The sequence below is a fragment of the Rousettus aegyptiacus genome, unplaced genomic scaffold (assembly GCF_014176215.1).
Source record: "Rousettus aegyptiacus isolate mRouAeg1 unplaced genomic scaffold, mRouAeg1.p scaffold_m13_p_5, whole genome shotgun sequence".
In the NCBI taxonomy this organism is placed as follows: Eukaryota; Metazoa; Chordata; class Mammalia; order Chiroptera; family Pteropodidae; genus Rousettus; species Rousettus aegyptiacus.
This window is the reverse complement of record NW_023416308.1, coordinates 116,569,795-116,583,580: the sequence shown is the minus strand read 5'-3', so window position 1 is coordinate 116,583,580 and position 13,786 is coordinate 116,569,795. Positions and strand designations below refer to the sequence as shown.

General features: G+C 58.2%; 1 protein-coding gene and 1 long non-coding RNA gene across 6 annotated transcripts in view; one reads left to right on the top strand and one right to left on the bottom strand.

Annotated features, from left to right (window-relative positions):
• Positions 1-97: 97 nt before the first annotated feature.
• LOC118602949 overlaps positions 98-13,786 on the bottom strand; it is a 22,044-nt gene continuing 8,355 nt past the window's right edge. The window contains exons 1-2 of one of the 2 annotated variants that reach the window (XR_004951046.1): positions 6,218-6,407; positions 98-5,260 (exon numbers count right to left, since the gene is read on the bottom strand). This is a non-coding gene — a long non-coding RNA (uncharacterized LOC118602949). Of the gene's footprint in view, positions 5,261-6,217; positions 6,408-13,786 lie in introns of those variants that run through there. The other variant, XR_004951045.1, reaches the window with a different exon arrangement.
• The window catches only part of LTBP3 (latent transforming growth factor beta binding protein 3), a 17,782-nt gene continuing 10,476 nt past the window's right edge, over positions 6,481-13,786 (top strand). For 2 of the 4 annotated variants that reach the window (XM_016119363.2, XM_016119362.2), the window contains exons 1-11: positions 6,483-7,337; positions 10,338-10,667; positions 10,813-11,015; positions 11,196-11,301; positions 11,494-11,586; positions 11,762-11,884; positions 12,341-12,499; positions 12,590-12,775; positions 13,344-13,360; positions 13,437-13,509; positions 13,685-13,771. In XM_016119363.2, coding sequence (XP_015974849.1) covers positions 7,016-7,337; positions 10,338-10,667; positions 10,813-11,015; positions 11,196-11,301; positions 11,494-11,586; positions 11,762-11,884; positions 12,341-12,499; positions 12,590-12,775; positions 13,344-13,360; positions 13,437-13,509; positions 13,685-13,771 — 1,699 coding nt within the window. In that variant the 5' untranslated portion in view covers positions 6,483-7,015. Of the gene's footprint in view, positions 7,338-10,337; positions 10,668-10,812; positions 11,016-11,195; positions 11,302-11,493; positions 11,587-11,761; positions 11,885-12,340; positions 12,500-12,589; positions 12,777-13,343; positions 13,361-13,435; positions 13,510-13,684; positions 13,772-13,786 lie in introns of all 4 variants that reach the window. The other 2 variants (XM_036221521.1, XM_016119364.2) reach the window with 2 other exon arrangements.

The following is a 13,786-nucleotide window of genomic DNA, read 5'->3' as shown; positions in this document are numbered from 1 at the left end:
GATGATGACCTAATGGGCAGGGTAACAGGTTCTGCGGGAAGGCCAAGGGACTCAGCAGCGTGCATGTTAACCGGACTGTAAAATCAACCAAGCAATATGTGCTTTTTAACTTTATTTCCTGTTCGTGAGGAGGAATGAGGGAGGCATTTGCAGGTCGAGTACCAAGAAGTAGGTTCCAAGTCAGCTGCCAGACATTGCCCTGGTTGTCGCCAACCCTCCTCTGGGTGGGGTCAGGGATGGAGGGGGAGCTCCTCACAGTCTGGCAGTCAGCCCTAGGTCTGACCACTGTGACACCCTGGACTAAGACTCATCCTGGGAGTACAGACGTATCCCCTTCCCCATTAGGCAGCATTTACAGAGACACACACATGCACTAAACCTGAGTGCAGGGAAATTCACTACTGCTATGGACAAAAACAGATGAATCATTAGAACTTTGGCTGTTCGCTTAGAAGATGAGGCATGTGATGCTCAGTAAGAAAGGATGGCAATAGCTGGGCCATCTTGCAGCTCAGCCCTTCCTACCATCTGTTATGGCAACCTTATATCCATTCTGAGATGAGATTAAAAGGTCTGAGGGTTTTAAAATTTTTTTCAAGTGGATTCTGGATGCTATAGGGGAGCTTTGTCCCTCTCACGGAGATTTCCTTGAGACAGACAAGCTCCCACAGGAAACCATAGATGAGGCATTGATTACTCTTTGGGCTCTCGCTGTCTTAGTTTGGGTTTACAATGCTGATAAAAGTGATGCAGAGAAACCTAGATCAATTCCTGTGATCAGCTCCAGAGCCTTAGAAAACTCTCCTAGCCCTTATAGTAAAACAAGGTAAAATCAAGAGATGTGATTATGACAATGGGACAGAAATTCTGTCTATTGAGGTGGTCTCCTTTAGAAGAAGTCACAGCCGTGCGAGTCAAGCCCGAGTCCTGACCGACATCTTAAGACACCCAGCAACAGCAGGGTTCATATTCTCAAGGATACTGGAACGTTCTCCAGGATAGACCATATGTTAGGTCATAAAATGAGTCTGGATAAATTTTAAAAGGTGGAAATCATACACACTATGTTCTCAGACCACAGTAGAATAAAATTAGCAATTGATAACAGAAGGAAAATTGGGAAGTTCATGAGTACGTGGAAATTAAACAAAATACTCCTAAATAACGAATGGATCATGGGGAAAAAACCAAATGAGAAATAAGAAACTACTTTCAGATTATCTAAAAGAAAAACTTAGATGCAGCCAAAGCAGTGCTTAGAGGGAATTTTATAGTTGTAAATTTTTATATTATAAATGAAAAAGTTCTCAAATCAATAACCTAAACTACTACCTTAAGAAATTAGAAAAAGAAAAAACTAAACCCAAAGCCAGAAGAAGGAAGGCTACAATAAAGATCATAGAAAATCAACTAACTCACAAGTTAGTTCTTTGAAAAGGTCAACAAAATTGACAAATCTCTACCTAGACTGATCAACTCAAGCTCAGGTCAGGCAAAGGGTGTGAACCTTGCAGCTCCAGCTGGAAAGCAATGTGACTGTGGTTGCTGAGTCAAGGTGTCCCCAAGTGTGAGACACATAATGTCAGTAATAACCCTGCCACCCAACAGAGGGCTTTGGATGGTAATGTTTTCAGCTAACTGTGGAAACAAATCAGTATTAATTAAACGGTCTGCATCACTTATGTGAATGTCCTCACTAAGAGCCCTTTTTCTGATGCGACTGACAAGAATCAAGCTGTTGATCGAACCTGCACTGCCCAGCTTGTCTCTATTTCTGCCTGGACCCACCATCATCCCAGGCATGGTAACAGGTCCACCATCATAGAATGGGCACAAAGTAAAGGACTCTGTGCTTCTGAGTCCTTCCCAGTCCTTTACAGGCGTGGGCGCATAGAAGGTCCCAGAAGCGCTGGTGGTAAAGCCAATCTACAGCAGTCCTGGCGGGCCGCCCAGCGGTGTGGGAAGCAGTGGGCCCCAGCGTACCTTTCCTGCGTTCAAAGGGTAGAAAAGAGTGATGCGCTGAAGAGCCTCTCTGATTTATCAAGGGTGAAGATCAGTTCATTTCATTTTCCACTCCCATGTCTCAGTGCCTTTCATCACAGTATGTGGCACATCAGAGGGACTCAGTGACAGCTATTTTCAGTAAAGTGTCATTGGAGAGAGATGCTTCAGGGCCGAATTGTCCCCTCCAGGCCTCTGAAACTTCCAGCCCTCATCTTTAGAACTGATGAACAGCCCTCACTCGGGGCCTAGAAGCTTCCCAAAGACATTCAGAACTGAGAGAGGTGGCACGGAGCCTGGCGCACGGTCAGCTCTTTTCGTGGTGCTTCTCCTTGTCCCTACAGCCAGCCCGCTGTGGCTTCTGGACTCAGATAATAATGAAAAGATGTGACATACACTGAGCACTTATTACGTGGCCGGCATCCACGAAGGGCTTCCTAAGTGTCAGCTCCTTTGATCTTCTATTTAAAAATGAGGCGTAGAGAAGTTGAAGACTTTTCCCAGTTCCCACGGCTGGTACAGGGGACAGCCAGGAGAACGTAATGCCGGGCTGTGCTGCCTCATGAAACGTAACCTCTGTTAAGTAGGCTGCTGCTGCCCTGTCCAGCCACTTCCCCTATCGAGGCATCAGGAGCCTGGGTTTGAGTCCTGGCTCTGCGGCTGACAAGCTGTATACCCTCGGCCAAGTCTCTTCCTTCTCTGGGCAAGAATCCCCCTGCACGAGGAGCCCTTCTCTAACATTTAAGCAATCTAACATTCCCTGGGCTTGGTTCCCATGGCTCCTCTTTGTCTCATCTCAGCAAAGCCCCTCATTGCCCTTGGGGTCCCACCTACCTATCCTCAGGACATCTGTGGGACCCCTCTCAGTCCCCCATCCCAAGAGCACTGCGTGGGTTTCAGATCAGGCAGACCCAAGTTCACCCCCAGATGACCTGAGTCTAATTGTTTCATCTCGCAGACCCTCAGTATTCCCTTCGTAGGCTGGCTGGGAGGATGAAGTAGCATAATAGTGTAAAGTGCACAGTAAATGCTAGGTAGTCAGTCAACAAACTTCAGCAGCCTTTGTGTGCAGCCCTGTGCTGGGATCTGGAGACATGTTTGTGCCTTCCTGGAAGGGCAGTGAACGGACCACAGGCAAGTAAATAAACCCATAAAGAAGAGTGTTTCAGGCTGTGACGAGTTCCAGCAGGAAACAAACGGGTGACGAGACCCAGAGGGCCGAGGTGTCTGTTTTAGAGAAAGACACACAGAAATGCCTCCCAGAGGCAGGAACCCCAGACACGAAGGATCACCCGGGCAGAGGACCGAGTTCAGCACCTCTGTGGCACAGAGGACCTTGCAGGGCCAGGTGAGCGAAGGGTAGCCACCGGAGGTTTTTAAAGCATGACTGGAATTAGGTTTTAAAAGGTGACTCTAAGCACCAGGTGGAGGAGGGGCCACAGCAGCAGAAATGGTGGTGAGACCTGCTGGGTGACAGATTGACAGATTTGGAGTAACAGCAGAGGTCATGGGCTCCTTGGACTGACAGGAGACTTACGTTTTGGAGGCATGAAAATGTGCCAGCAGATTCTAGGAAGATGGGGTGGCTGGGTGTGGTGACAGAGGGGATGAGAATAGAAAACGTGGACAGGCCAAGGGTACCACGTATGTGGACCATCACAGTCTACCCTGCAGATCTGCTGTGCACCCTTGTCCTCCCCGCTCCATGCCACGAGACTGAGGTGCGCTGCAGGCCCCCAGGCTCCCCCACCTGCAGGCTTCCTTTTGGGTTCAGCCCCCAGGAGGCCCGGCTGGGTAGGAGACTGGGATAACATTCATTTTCCCTGCTCCCTCCCTGTCGGCTGCTCATGGACAGGTGCTGCAGGTCTCTGCTGAAGGTCACACACAGCTCCGGGGGGAGGTTAGTGGTGAGTGGCTTCCTCTCCAAGTCCCTTCTGCGTCCCTCTGCTGCTCTGAGTGGTCTCCTTAGCCCTTTGTCAACAGTTTCTCCATTCTAGTCCCCTCAACCACCCACCCGAGGGTGCCCTCTGTCTCCTGCTGGGTCCCCACGAGCTTAAGGGATTTGGCAATGACAATAGATAACGGTTCCAAGGTGAGCACTCACGGGGCCAGGGGCATGCTTTGCTTGCTCCAAGTCACTGAGTCCCCTAAGTGCCCTCTGAGGAGGGGCGTCATTCCCCTCATCCTACTCTCAGCAGCATGAGACGCTGCCGGTGACACCCTCCGCCCCACACGCTCAGTCCTCTTGGCTCTTCCCGCATCACGCTCCCGGTTTTCCTCCCTCTGCTCCCTCCAGCCGCTCTTCTGAGTCACTTCTGACTCTGTCTCCTCTCCCTGACCTGGGAGGGGCGACCCCCCTGCTTCGCCCTTGGCCCTCTTCTCTCCTGAGCTGAGCCCGTCCCCTCTCCTGGCTGGAACTGCACCTGTACACTGAGGACCCCGAGTCTAAATTTCTAGGCCAGACATTCTGTCTGAGCTCCAGGCCCTGGGGTGAGACGTCTCCACTAGGATGACACAAGCATTTCAATCTCAGCCAGTCCCAGCCAGAGCCATTCATGCCACCCGCCTCTCCAGCACCCTCCACTGCACCCAGCGGCTAGATTCCACCTCCCAAATACATCTCCACGGTGTCCGAGCTAGGTCAGCTCTTGCGGGATGACCGCAACAGCACCCCCTCTGGCCCTGACACAGTCCCATTGCAATTAAAATAAAACCCAGATTCCCCACCCCCATTGCTCTCGCTCCCGCTTCCCACCCCGTTGCTCTGCTGGCCCCCCCTCTCTGTTCCTGGAGCTGAACCTCTGTCCCATCCCTCCACCCTGCACACCCCTTTGTGAACTGTCTCTTCGCCGCAGTCCCCTCAATCTCTCGGGCCTCGTGCAGGCTTCCCTCACGTCTGGCCAGCTGCTCACCCTTTTACCTCCTGCTCTTCTTGCAGCTTCCGGCTTAGACGTCCCTTTGGCAGAGGGGCTTCTTGAACCTCCAGTTCCCACCGCCACCCTTGCTCCCACCTCCTTGCTCTTCTGTCACCACACTAACCTCTGGTATAACCACAGTCGCATGTGAATTCATTTGTCACATGTCTCTCTCCCAATACAGCAGCTCCGGGAGGTCGGAGATTGGTCGTATTTCTTAGCAAGAGCTTGGCATGCAGTAGGCTCTCGGTTTGTTGCATGACTAGATCCTCATTTCACAGATGAGCAAACTGAGGCTTAGGTCTGTTGACTGTGCTGGGTTCCAAGGTGAGCCACGACCAGCTCTAGGCAGAGGAGAGTCAGGTTCGGATGAGTGCGAGGAAAAAATGACTATCAAATGCTCAGCGATCCCCACCTCCAAGACCCCAGCAGTAGGGATCCCCTGGGAGCAAAGGATTGCCCCATCTCGCCTTTGCGACACCAGCCTGAGCAATTCGAGGAGGGGCTCCAGTAAAGGGTCTCCCTCAGTCCCCCCAAAACTACCCAAATAAATCCACCCTCAAAGTAGAAACAGTGAGTCCCTTGGACAGGTGTGCCTGAAGACCAGTCCCTGAACCCCCCTCCCTGTCAGACTGCCACCCCTGGTGCCCAACAGGAGAGGGTTTGGTGCCACCATGAGTTGGCAGTGTCCTGATCTGGATATACCCTGGTCACACCCACCCCCTGCAGAGTTCTGTGAGTCAGAGACTGAATCCTGGGGTGTCCTGGCCAGCCCCCCCACAGCTTATGGCCTGGGCCGCAGAACACTGCAGCCCTCCAGAGCCTCCCTTCCAGACTAGTGGACAGACCTCACTCCCCAGCCTTGACCAAAGTCAAGGCTCCTCCCCAGCCCCTACCAACCCCTGCCCTGGGGCCCTGCTGTGCCCCTCCCCAGGCCCCTGGGCCCTCAAGCAGCACCCCCCTCCTCCCGGCTGTTAGCCTGGGAAGGGGGCCAGGCCCTGAGCTCAGACCTTGGCGATTCCAGAGTGTCTGAGGCCCAGAGCCAGCCCCACCAGCCCTGCCAGACAAGGCGAGGGAGGGGGGTAGGGTGGGCACCCGAAAGCCATTTGCAGGGGCGGGGTGGGGGTGAGGTTAACAGGGAAGCTGGGTTTCCAGCTTTGTTGTTTCTGCTGCTCTTCAAGGACCCCTCACTGAACCCTGGCCAAAGAGGAGCACCACTAACGAAAAGTGCCTGGGGTTGTAGGACCCTCGCATGCGCAAGGGAGGCTGGGAAAAGCCTGAGGCCTGGGTTCCTGCCCCACCTGGCCTTCCCTCCTCCGCGTGACCAGGGCAAGGCCGCTCCTCCGCCCCAGCCCTCAGCCTCGGTTTCCCGCTTTGATGGGGCGGGCAGAGGTCCAGGCCGGCCTCCCCGCCCCGCCCGGAGGAATCTGGCGGCCCTGCCGACGGGCCCAGGTGAGGGCCCTCTGGAAAGGGCCCAGCGCGCGCGGCGGCGGGTTCTGGCGGGGCGGGCATCTGGGGTGGGGACCGCCCCCAGCCTCCACCCGCCCGCACCCCCTCGCTCCTCCAGGCGGCAGCGGCGACGCTTTAAACAGAAAAAAAAAAACTGTCTCCCTGGCCGGGGGCCAGCGTCCCAGCCCCCTCGCCGCCGCCGCGCCGCAGCCAGGGAAAACAACTGCTCACTTCTCCCTGCGTCCTGCCCGCGCTCCCTGCTTCCCAGCCGCTCGGGAGCCCAGCCCGGCCGGGGGAGGCGCGGAGCGGGCCGGCCGCCCGGCCTTCCCGCCTCGCTCCTCCTCTCCGCCTCGACTTGCTGCGGCCTCCTAGCGCCTGCCTCCGTCTGGGGCTTCGCAGGCCCCCGGCCCGGTTCGTGGCTAGCTTCTTCCCGGGCGGTGGAAGTTTCTGGGCTCCCTGCAGTCCAGCCTCCATCTCTTGGCCTCTCCTGGGCCCCCGCCGCGCCCGCTGCCCCCTCCCTGCGCTCTCCCTCCGTTCCTCGCCCTCGCGGCCCTTTCTACCCTCTCCAGGGGCTCCTGGCTTGCTGCTTGCCTCGGGCGCCGGGACCGTAGCCCCCGCCCGGGCGCGCCCCCCGGGTCCTGTGGCCCCGGATGCCCGGGCGCCGAGGGGCTGCCGGCTGCCTGGCCCCTGAGATGCGCGGGGCGGGGGCGGCGGGGCTGCTGGCGCTGCTGCTGCTGCCGCTGCTGGGCCCGGGCGGAGGGGCCGAGGGGGGGCCGGCCGGCGAGCGGGGCGCCGGCGGGGGCGGGGCGCTGGCTCGCGAGCGCTTCAAGGTGGTCTTTGCGCCGGTGATCTGCAAACGGACCTGTCTCAAGGGCCAGTGTCGGGACAGTTGTCAGCAGGGCTCCAACATGACGCTCATCGGAGAGAACGGCCACAGCACCGATACGCTCACGGGCTCCGGCTTCCGCGTGGGTGAGGGCCAGGGGGCACGGGCTGGGGGAGAGGGGAAGGCAGGCACCAGGACAGATGCTGGGGACATGGCAGAGTAGGTCATATGACATCGGGGGCCAGGGGTACTGAGAGCAGCTCTACGGGGGGCCTGGGGCCGGAGGAGCATCAGGGGGGCTTGGGAGCCTGGAGTCCGAGGCCACAGCTGGGAGGGCCGCATGGCTGGCTGTGACTTTACAGCTCTGGGGGAGGGGCGGGGCCTTGGGTGTGGGGTAGTGCTGGGGTCCTGGGTGACACAGGCCTTTAGGTAGGTGCTGGGCTCTGAGAGGTGGTCAGGGCCAGCACATATGCTTTGAGGAATGAGAGCTCGGGGCAGGAGGTTCCTGAGAAGGGGTGAATATCACCCCAAGAAACAGACTTGCTGGAAGAAACAGGAAAAGTCTTAAAAATGTCTAAAGTCAGGCCTGCCAGAGGTAGTCACCTTCATGCTCCGGTAGGAGGCACGGAGGTCAGGGCTGGGGGTGAGGGTACCTTACAGGCAAGGTCTGGGAAGGGAGGGCTGTTGAGGCCCAACAAGTGGGGTGTAGGCCTGGAGGTAGGGACTGGTTTAGGTCCTCGGCCCCTCCTTTTCCTGGTGTCCCATCTATGCCATTATGGGGGTCCTAAGCTCTCAACAGCTCTGCTTCAGAAGCCCTCAGAGGCTCCCCCCAACAAGCCCTTATGACTCCCGAGTTTTTCCTGGAGCCCACCCTGTCCGCAGCATCTCTCTTCAAAGGGCCAGGCCTGGGGCTCAGCTCTCCCCCACCAGAGCCCTGTGGGCCAGGCGGAGGGAGGTGTCCCAGCAGTAATTACCCTCCTGACAGGGTAATTAGGCCAGGCCCAGGATGGCACCAGCAAAACAGCCCCTTACATGTCCCTGTAGTCACAGACCCACTCGCAGACCCAAGGAACCCCGCCGATGTGGTTCACAGGTCCCACGAGATGTGCGTGTATGTCTGTGCGCACATGGCTTTGGAGTGGCACACTGACGAAGTACTTTTCTTCGTGCTGTTGTCTTGAGTGCGTGTCTCCAGTCACCATGGGAGTGTTTATGTGAGCCTGTGTCAGAATGAGTCTGTGAGTGTGTGTTTGTGTTTATGTGTGTGTGAGACGAGATGACTCTGCCTGTGAGTATACGTGGGACTGGCCTCCCAGGCCCCCTGGCCACCCTGCCCAGGCTTCTGTCTCCATCTGTGCTGCCCACATCCCCCAGGCTCGGCGCCCAGGCCACAGTGGGCGGGTGTCACTGGGAGGTCACCCTCACCGCTAAGAGTGACTCACTGGGAGGCAGGAAGGAGAGGATCCTGCCTCCCCCGGCCCAGGACACACCTCTTCTGCCCTGAAAGTCCTGGCCCCAAGAGGCTAAGCAGGATGGGCTGGGCCGGGATGCTCTTAGACAGGCCCTGGTGGCCGTGGATGAGGGCTGTCCCGCTGAAGTCCTTCAGGTGTCCAGGAGAGCAGCACCCACACCTTCCCGTCCTGGGAAATGAGAGCAGCCATGGGGCAGGCAGGGGAGGGGCTGGGTCTCAGGACCCCAAGGCAGGACGTCGGATGTGAGTGTGGGTGACAGAGTTTCCATTCTCTCACTCAGTCACTCCTGCATTCATTTCCCCTGTACCTGGAACCCAGAGCTGAGGCAGACATGGCCCCTACCCTTCAAAGCACCCTTTATGGTGTGGGAGACAGACGTGAATATAACCCAGTCAAGTGCCGGGCAGAGCTGGGGCAGAGCGTGATAACTGAGGAGAGGGAACAGGGGTGGGAAGGGTATGAGGAGGAGAAGCTGACTCCGGGAGGATAAGATTTGAATATGTAGATGGGGAGGCAGGGCTCTGAAGTGGAGAAGAGGGCGTGAAACAAAGCCCTGCAGGCAGAGGGTGTGCCTCCTTTGTAGGAGAGAGTCGAGTCCTGGGTGAAGCGATGCATTTGGAAAATGGAGAGGGAGTTGAGCTGAAAGAAAGTTTGTTCTGGGCCATGGAGAGCCTTAACTGTCCCTGCAAGGAAGCCAGGGAAGCCAGCCATGAGCAGAGGTGGGACTCCCAGGGCTTTGCCTGAGGCAGGTTTCCGAGGGGAGCGGGGTGCTGGAAATACCGACAGGCAGAAGAGAGGCAGGAAGCCAGCGAGGAGTCTGGGTGGCAAGGCTGGGGCAAGAGACGGGCAGAGGGCGTGGGGAGGAGGGGAGATGGTTTCATAAGACAGCACCGAGCCCGGAACTGGGCTGGGTGGGATCAGGACAGATGGAGCCTCAAGGCTCAGTTATGAATGATCGGGGCAGGCAGGGTTCCCTGGTGGTCCAAGGTCAGAGGAGGTGCGGAGAGAGGATGCTGATTTCTAACAGTGTCCCCTGGGCGGAGGTTCCTAAGAGAGGTCCCGGGAGCTGTAGGTACAGATGTGGGCGTTGTCGCCAGTGGCGTGGCGAGGTGTGGGCCCTGGGATGCCAAGGCAGAGGGAGGAAAAGAGACAGTGCCGAGAGGGTGCTGAGGCCTGCATCGGGGAGCATTTAGAAGAGGAAGTGTTAGGTAGAGATCGCATTCCCAGGAAAGCCAGAGGAGGAAAAGGCGATGCCATCGTCCTCATTTGCTACTACATATTCGGTACCTTCTGTGCACCCAGCACTGTGCTAAGCATTTGCACAGGCGTCACCTCATTTGATAGACACATCCCCACAGATGAGGACACTGAGGCCCAGGGAGGGGAAGTAAGTCGCTCAGGGCCACACAGTTGGCACATGGTCTCGGAGCTAGGATGTAAGTCCAAGACTTAAAGCACCAGAAGCCAACGTGGGTAGGATGTTGGGGAGCATAGAAGGAGGGCAGTTTCCGTGTGTGTGATGTGTTACAAAAACCAGCTTCCCAAGGAGGACAGAGCCTGTGGGTGGCAAGGAAGGAGGCAAGGGGCAAGACAGGATGTGGGAGAGGGAATGGGTCTGGGCCTGGGTGCCGGGGGTGGGTTTGGCCTGGGCCCTGATCCACCTCCCCTCCCCAGTGGTGTGCCCTCTGCCCTGCATGAACGGCGGCCAGTGCTCCTCCCGAAACCAGTGCCTGTGTCCCCCGGACTTCACGGGTCGCTTCTGCCAGGTGCCCGCCGGAGGAGCTGGCGGAGGCACCGGTGGCTCAGGCCCTGGGCTGGGCCGGGCCGGGGGCCTGTCCACAGGCATGCTGCCGCCCCTGGCTCCGGAGAGCGAGTCTGTGGCCAGCAAGCACGCCATCTACGCGGTCCAAGTGATCGCCGATCCGCCCGGGCCCGGGGAGGGGCCCCCCGCCCAGCATGCGGCTTTCCTGGTGCCCCTCGGGCCAGGACAGATCTCAGCAGAAGGTACCGGGCGATGAACAGACCCCGGGAGGCTAAAGTGGGGCGGGTGCTAGGGTGGTGGGACCCAGGCCGAAGCCAGCCCCGCAGGAGCTCTGCCCTGCCACAGTGGTGCAGGGCAGCCCTGAGGCCACCGTGCCCCGCCCCCCAGTGCAGGCCCCGCCCCCCGTGGTGAACGTGCGCGTCCACCACCCACCCGAGGCCTCTGTCCAAGTGCACCGCATCGAGGGGCCGAACGCCGAGGGTCCAGCCCCCTCCCAGCACCTGCTACCGCACCCCAAGCCCCAGCATCCACGGCCACCCACCCAGAAGCCTCTGGGCCGCTGCTTCCAGGACACGCTGCCCAAGCAGCCCGTGAGTGAATCCACAGTCCTGGCCGGGCTGGCCCTGCGGTCTCCCAGGCTTGCCTTGTCCTATCTCATGGGGACTGCTCAAAACTGGAGGTCCGTGGGCTGAGGAGGCAGGGAAAGGGCCTCAGGAGGGAGGCCTGGTGGGGGCTGGGTACCCTGTGACTGCCCATGCTCCTCCCCCTAGTGCGGCAGCAATCCCCTCCCAGGCCTCACCAAGCAGGAGGACTGCTGCGGGAGCATCGGGACGGCCTGGGGCCAGAGCAAATGCCACAAGTGCCCCCAGCTGCAGTGTGAGTGCCTGTGCTCAGGGATGCCCTCTACTGCACCCCTCCCCGCCCAGTGCAGCCCACGTCTCCCACTGCCCACCGAATTCCTGTCTACATCTCACTCCGCCCCTCCCCCATGCCCTACCTGCGCCCCCCCCACACACACACACAGGCCACCCCTATGCCCTCCCCTGCCATACTCTCTTCTCTCTGCAGATACAGGGGTGCAGAAGCCAGGGCCTGTACGAGGGGAGGTGGGCGCCGACTGTCCCCAGGGCTACAAGAGACTCAACAGCACCCACTGCCAGGGTACAGCCAGACAGTAGATTCTGAGGGCTGCAGGGGCAAGCCAGTTGTCCCTGGGGGAGGTCCCAAGGTGGGCAAGGGAGGAGGCAGGGCTGGGGCAGGACCCTGAGGTTCTTGGAGCAGCTTGCTGTCACCCTATGGCCCCAGACTAGAGGGACCAAACTCCCACTTACCACAGACATCAATGAGTGTGCAATGCCGGGCATGTGTCGCCATGGTGACTGTCTCAACAACCCTGGCTCCTATCGCTGCGTCTGCCCACCTGGCCATAGCTTGGGCCCCTCCCGCACACAGTGCATCGGTGAGACTGGGTGCTTGCGTCCTTGGGAGGGCACAGGGCACGGGCGGGAGGGGTAACGCTGCAAGCGGCAGGATCGGAGATCACAGTGGCATCAAGGGTTGACTACAGGAGGAGCAAGGCTCAGAGCAGATAGGATCAGGATCAGTGGGGTCAAGAGTCATGTGAGATCTAGGGTTAGAGGTCACATGGGGTCAGGGACTATATGGAGTCAGGGTCATACGAGATCATGGACTTGATGAGTAAGAGGGATACAGTCTAGAGTAGGAGAATCGGGTCAATGGGGTCAGTGGTCAGAGAGGTTTCAGGGGTCATATGAGGTCAGGGTCATATGGGGTCAGGAGCCACATGAGGATCAAGGGTTATTTGGATTAAAGAGGCAAGGTCCAGAGCAGCTGGGAAGAGGGGTGTGGGCAGCGTTCGGGCCCAGACGTGCATGCCTGTCACTGGCCCCTGCAGCAGACAAGCCGGAGGAGAAGAGCCTGTGTTTCCGCCTGGTGAGCGCTGAGCACCAGTGCCAGCATCCGCTGACCACGCGCCTCACCCGCCAGCTCTGCTGCTGCAGCGTCGGCAAGGCCTGGGGCGCGAGGTGCCAGCGCTGCCCAGCTGATGGCACTGGTGAGCCTGGGGCACGTGGAGCTAGGGGGCTGTCTGGCTGTGTGCCTGTCCGGGAAACACTCACTTTTCTGCCCCTTGCTCTGGCCACAGCTGCCTTCAAGGAGATCTGCCCAGCTGGAAAGGGGTACCACATCCTCACTTCCCATCAGACGCTCACCATCCAGGGAGAAAGTGACTTCTCCCTTTTCCTGCACCCTGACGGGCCACCCAAGCCCCAGCAGCTCCCTGAGAGCCCCACCCGGGCGCCACCAAATGAGAACACAGAGGAAGAGAGAGGTCTGACCTGACCCTTTCTATTCTCTGACAGATGGTGAACCCCTAGACCTGCCTCCTTAACCCCTGATCCATGGACATGACCTCAGAGTTTCATCTCTAATTTCTAATCCCTGTCCTAACCATTGACTCCCAGAGCTAACCCTGTCACCTCTAACTAAGACTGTAGCCTCGGGATTTAACCCCTGATTGACAGACTCTGACCATCCATTGCCCTTCAGACTGATTCCTCTGACCCCAGAACCCGTTCCATTTCCAGGCCAGGGAATTGATGCAGCCCGAATTCTGGCCCTAGATCTCTGACCCCTGCCCCAGGAATTTGACCTTAGCTATAACCTCCTAAGCCTTGTTCTGTAATTCACGGACTTTGACAAACAATCACCAGCATATCTGTCCCCCTGACCTGTGATGCAAACACTTCCCGATCCCAGGATCTAACCCTTGACCCTTGACCTAGAGACATGATTGTTGAACTATTAGAGAGCCTAACCACAGATACCCACTGTTGACCCCACGCATGACTCCCTTCTCCCAGACCAACACTTAATGGCCCCATCTTCTTCCCTTTTAGGGGTGAGCACCGACTCAGTGAGTATGACAACCCAGGCGGGAGGGACAGGGAGGTGAAGGAGACACAGAGGGCTCATGCTGCTGTCACCCGCAGCCAGTGATCGAGGAGCAGTCAGCACAGCAGAGTCACCCAACTGCCACCACATCTCCTGCCCGGCCCTACCCCGGTGAGATGGGCACTGCAGGGACCAGTCCTCGAGGGCTGTCACTGCCGGGGGAAGTTCATAGCCTAGGCACCAGGGGGCGGTGAAGCTGGGTGCGAAGTTCCCAGCTGATGGCCTATCAAGAGAGGGGCGGTTCTACCACCCTTACCCCCTGACGGGTGTGCGCTGCTGCCCCCAGAGCTGATTTCTCGGCCCTCGCCATCCACCGTGCGCTGGTTCCTGCCGGACTTGCCCCCGTTAGAGATCGCCCCTACTCAGGTCACAGGTAAGACCCGCCCAC